Here is a 5,000-nt window from a genome sequence, read left to right on the forward strand (position 1 = left end):
AGCAACAATTTGATTGGAGATAGTCAACATGGATTTGTCAAGGGCAGGTCGTGTCTCACAAACCTCATGGAGATTTTGAGGAGGTGACCAAGCATGTGGATGAGAGAAGGCCAGTTGACGTAGTGTACGTGGACTTCAGTAAAGCCTTTGATAAGGTTCCACATGGTAGGCTATTGGAGAAAATACGGAGCCATGTGATTGAGGGAGATTTAGCAGTTTGGATTAGAAACTGGCTTTCGGTAAAAAGGCAACCAGTGGTGTTTGATGGAAAATATTCAGCCTGGAGTCCGGTTACTAGTGGTGTGCCTCAAGGATCTGTTTTCGGCCCACTGCTGTTTGTCATTTTTATAAATGACTTGGACGCAGGCACAGGTGGATGGGTTAGTAAGTTTGCAAATGACACTAAAGTCGGTGGAGTGGTGGACAATGTGGAAGAATGTCGCATGTTGCAGGGAGACTTGGATAAAGTGCAAAATTGGGCGGAAAGGTGGCAAATGGAGTTCAATGTGAGGTGATTCGCTTTGGGAGGAATAATAGGAAGGTACAATACTGGGCCAATGGAAAGATTCTTGGTAGTGCGGATGTGCAGAGGGACCTTGGCGTCCATGTACATAGATCTCTGAAAGTTGCCACCCATGTTGATAGTGCTGTGAAGAAGGCATATGGTATGTTAGACTTTATCGGTAGAGGGATTGAGTTCCAGAGCCGTGATGTCATGCTGCAACTGCACAAAACGCTCGTGCGACCTGTTCTGGTCGCTCCATTGCGGGACGAATTCGGAAGCATTGGAAAAGGAGCAGAGGAGATTTACCAGGATGTTGCCTGGTCTGGAGTGAAGGTCTTTGGAGAGAAGGCTGAGAGACTCGAGTCTGTCCTCATTGGAGAGAAGAAGGCTAAGAGGGCCTTTAATAGAAACATACAAGACGATCAGAGAAAGATGAGTCAGGGTGGACGGTGAGAGTCTTTTTCCTAGGATGATGATGTTGGCTTGTACGAGGGGGCTCAGCTACAAATTGAGGGGTGATGGATTGAAGACAGATGTCAGAGGCAGGCTCTTTACCCAGAGAGTGGTAAGGGCGTGGAATGCCCTGCCTGCCAATGCAGTTAACTCAGCCACATTCAGGGCATTTGAACAGTCCTTGGATAAGCATATAGATGATGATGGGATAGTGTGAGGGAATGGGCTTAGATTAGTTCACAGGTTGGCGCAACATGGAGGGCCGAAGGACCTGTTCTGCACTGTATTTTTCTATGTTCACAGATGACACTAAAATGAGTGAGAGAATAAAGTCTGAAGAGGACAATGAAAATCTGTGCAAGGATGAAGAAAGTTAAAGTGAATGGACAAGGGTCTAGCAGATGGAGTCCAATGATGGTAGATGTGAGGGTATCCATTTTGGCAGCAATTATGGAAAAATGGAGTCTTGCTTAAATGGTGAAAAATTGTAGCATGCTGCTCCGCAGAGTGAGCTGGGCAGCCTTGTGTCTGAATCAGGTAGTTTGCAGATGCGGCTGGTAATTGAGACAGCAAATGGAATAGTGTCCTTCATTGCGAGAGTGATGCAGTTTCAAAATCGGGAGGGTATGCTACAGTTGTATAGGGTGCTGGTGAGGCTTGGTGTGGAGTAGTTTGTACAGTTTTAGTCTCCTCACTTGAGAAAGGATGTACTTGCACTGGAGGGGGTGCAAAGGAGGTTCACGAGGTTGATTCCAGAATTAAAAATGTTGCTGTATGAGGAGAGATTGAGTAGACTAGGATTGCAGTCACTGGAATTTAGAAGAATGAGGGGTGATCTAATAGAAACTTTCAAAATTATGAAACAAATGGATCGGAAATTGTTTCCACTGATGGGCGAAATTCCAACTCGGGGGCACAGCCTCAAAATAAGTGTGAACAGATTTAAAACTGAGTTGAGGATGAGCTTCTTCAGCCAAAGGGTTGTGAATCTGTGGAATTCTCTGCCCACTGAAACAGCTGAGGTTCCCTTGTTGAATGTTTTGAAAGCCAAAACAGATAGATCTTTGAACAGGAAAGGAATAGAGGGTTCTGGTGAATGGGAGGGTAAGTGGAGCTGAGTCCGCAAAAAAGATCAGCGGAACGAGCTGGAAGAGACAGATGGCCTACTCCTGTTTTATTTCTTATGTCCGTATGTCCTTAGATTGCCATCTTTGTCATTCCTCCTTCCCTGGAATAGGCCAGTTCTGAACTGAAGAGTAGGTCTTTAAATAACTCCCACGTATCAAATGTTGACTTGTTCAATAAAAGCTCCTCCCAATTAATACTGCTCAGCTCCTACCTAACACTGATGTAATTTTCCCTCCCCCAATTTCGTCCCTTCCCACAAGGTCCTGATTATCCATGGCTGTCTTAAAATGTAAGGAGATGCGATCGCCCATTTAAGAAGCTCCTGGTTCACTGTTTTTCCCAAGTGGGAATCAGCTACAGGCTTTCTTGTTCCACGATGGGGGAGGAGATGGCCTAGTGGTATTATTGCTGGACTGTTAATTCAGAGACTGAGATAACATTCTGGGGACCTGTGTTCAAATCCCAGCACAGCAGATGGTGGAATTTGAATTCAATACAAAAGAAAATCATGAATTAAGAATATAATGATGACCATGAATTCATTGCCAAATGTCAGAAAAACTCACCTGGTTCACTGATGTGCTTTAGGGAAGGAAACTGCCACCCTGACATGATCTGGTCTATATGTGACTGCAGACCCATAGCAACATGCTTGACTTTGAACTGTCCCCTGGGCAATTAGGGATGGACAATAAACACTGCGTAGCTAGTGATGTCCTCCTCCCATTAACAAATAAATAAAATTGGATTCTACATCTTCCGATCCAAGATCGTTTCTTGCTCTCAGACTAATTTCTTCGCTTACAGTCACTTTCCCTCCTGCCTGTCTTTTTGGAATGTCGTATAGCCCTGCGCACTTAGCTCCAGTGTTGATCTCCTTGTCACCATGTCTTTGTAATAGCTATAAAATCATGCCCGTCAACCTAGAAATGTGCTTTAATTTGTTGATTTTGTTCTGAATACAATGAGCACGCAAGCAAAGAGCCATGAATTTCGCTTTATCACTTGATTTCACCTCTTGACACTATTTACAGCTGTTTTCTGTTTGTACATGCTGTCTTTTCCAGTACCACGCTGAGTATTGTTATCCCGATAGTTCTTTCGTATCAGTCCGTGTGTATTCCTGGGCGAATGTGCTCGTGTGGTCTCAGGAGTTGCGGAGGTCACGGCTCTGGGACAGCCGTTTCATCGCCCTATGCTGCAGGTAAGAAGAAAAGAAAATCTCTTGCTCTGAGCTCTGCAAACCTGGGCAATGTCAAAAGGGAAACAAGGTCAAAAGAATTTCAACAAGAATCTCAAAATTAACTGCTGAATTCATATCAACATGACGGGCATCGCCTAACTTAGTGGCCACAACATCCCACTTTCTATTCTTCACAAACAATCCAAAGGCTGAAGTATCCGTATCCCTCTTAACTTTTATGGTTTTTGAGCTAATTTCTTGTTTCTAACTTGTGCATATTTGTGGTGCCTTATGACTTCTTGCATTTAGCAATTGATAAAACTCACTCTCTCACGAGTTCAGGAGAAGCTAGTTTTACAGAATCCCCAGTGTGGAAACAGGCCACTCAGTTCAACAAGCCCACAGCAACCCTCCAAAGAGCATCCCACCTAGACCCATCCCCATTCCCCTACTCTATCCCTGTCAGCCTGCATTTCCCATGGCTAATGTACCTAACCTAGACATCCGTGGGCACTGTGGGTAATTCAGCATTGCCAATCCACCTAACCTGCACATCTCTGGACTGTGGGAGGAAACCAGAGCACCCAGCAGAAACCCACACAGACAAGGGGAGAATGTGCAAACTCCACACAGACAGTCATCGGAGGCTGGAATGGAACTCGGGTCCCTGGTGCTGTGAGGTAGCAGTACTAAGTACTGAGTCACCGTGTCACCCTGAGTTATCTTGACTCCTTCTGAAACATAGGAAGGTATCCACAAGACAAAGATCCTTTTTAATCAGCTTAATTCATACCAACTGAGGTGGATCTAGTTGGGTGTGTAAAGAAGGGGAGTCTTTCACGAGGGAACTGAACAATTTGGGAGACTCAGTCACCGAGGGAGCCTGACCCGAAGACTGGTCAAAACAATAATGATTCGATATGAATTAGTTAGAATGCAGCTGTTAACAGTAATCCTCCATCCCTATGTGGGAGCGAGATTTAACATTCAAAATCAAAACTGAAACTCTTGAACAAGGTAGTTCAAAAGAGCCAGTCCTCTGATTGAGGTTGTGAACTTGCTCGCCGAGCTGGCTTCTTCTCATTCAGATGTTTCGTCACCATGATGGGTGACATCATCGGTACAGCCTCCAATGAAACGATGTTATTCTACTCTGTCTGGAATTGACACTGTCCAGTCTGTTACCATGAGTACTGTCATTTCCGGTTTTGATCTGTATGGGTTTGTATGTGGGTGTCCAATTGTATCTGTTGGTTGGTTGCATTATGGGTGGAGAATCACGCCTCTCAGAGGACACTGCGACAAGGTAACCGTAGTCGCCCAAGCCAAGCATAGACACGCACAGGAATTCCGAGAGGCATGGTTCTGCACCCGTTCTCCAGCCTCACATTCTTGGTCTCTTCAGTCTGAATATGATCACTCAACCATATCCTTGATGACAAAGAATAGAGTCTTACTTCCCAAAATCTACAAACAGGACTGTCCAGACAGATCCATTTGTTCGAATGATATCATCTTCTGCTGGAGGGATTCCGAAATGTCTGCATTCTTCCTCAACTGAGCATTCCTTGCATTCGTGGTTGACAGAGCTGTCAGCCATGTCCATTGTGCTGCAGGGTTCCCAAGCGGAATATGAGTTGCTGTTCCTGCAACTTTGGGGTGGCATCATTTGTGGCACTGCAGGAGGCCCATGTTCAGTTTGGTTATGACTTTTGAGGAACGGATGGTCCC

The 5,000-nt window shown here is 45.1% G+C and overlaps 1 protein-coding gene across 4 annotated transcripts in view; it reads left to right on the forward strand.

The window, feature by feature from the left end:
- The first annotated feature begins 2,574 nt into the window (after positions 1–2,574).
- LOC132209247 (utrophin-like) overlaps positions 2,575–5,000 on the forward strand; it is a 16,513-nt gene continuing 14,087 nt past the window's right edge. The window contains exon 1 of one of the 4 annotated variants that reach the window (XM_059644357.1): positions 2,575–3,290. In XM_059644357.1, coding sequence (XP_059500340.1) covers positions 3,218–3,290 — 73 coding nt within the window. In that variant the 5' untranslated portion in view covers positions 2,575–3,217. The remainder of the gene's footprint in view (positions 3,291–5,000) is intronic. The other 3 variants (XM_059644356.1, XM_059644355.1, XR_009445341.1) reach the window with 3 other exon arrangements.

The sequence above is a fragment of the Stegostoma tigrinum genome, unplaced genomic scaffold, assembly GCF_030684315.1.
Source record: "Stegostoma tigrinum isolate sSteTig4 unplaced genomic scaffold, sSteTig4.hap1 scaffold_750, whole genome shotgun sequence".
NCBI lineage: Eukaryota > Metazoa > Chordata > Chondrichthyes > Orectolobiformes > Stegostomatidae > Stegostoma > Stegostoma tigrinum.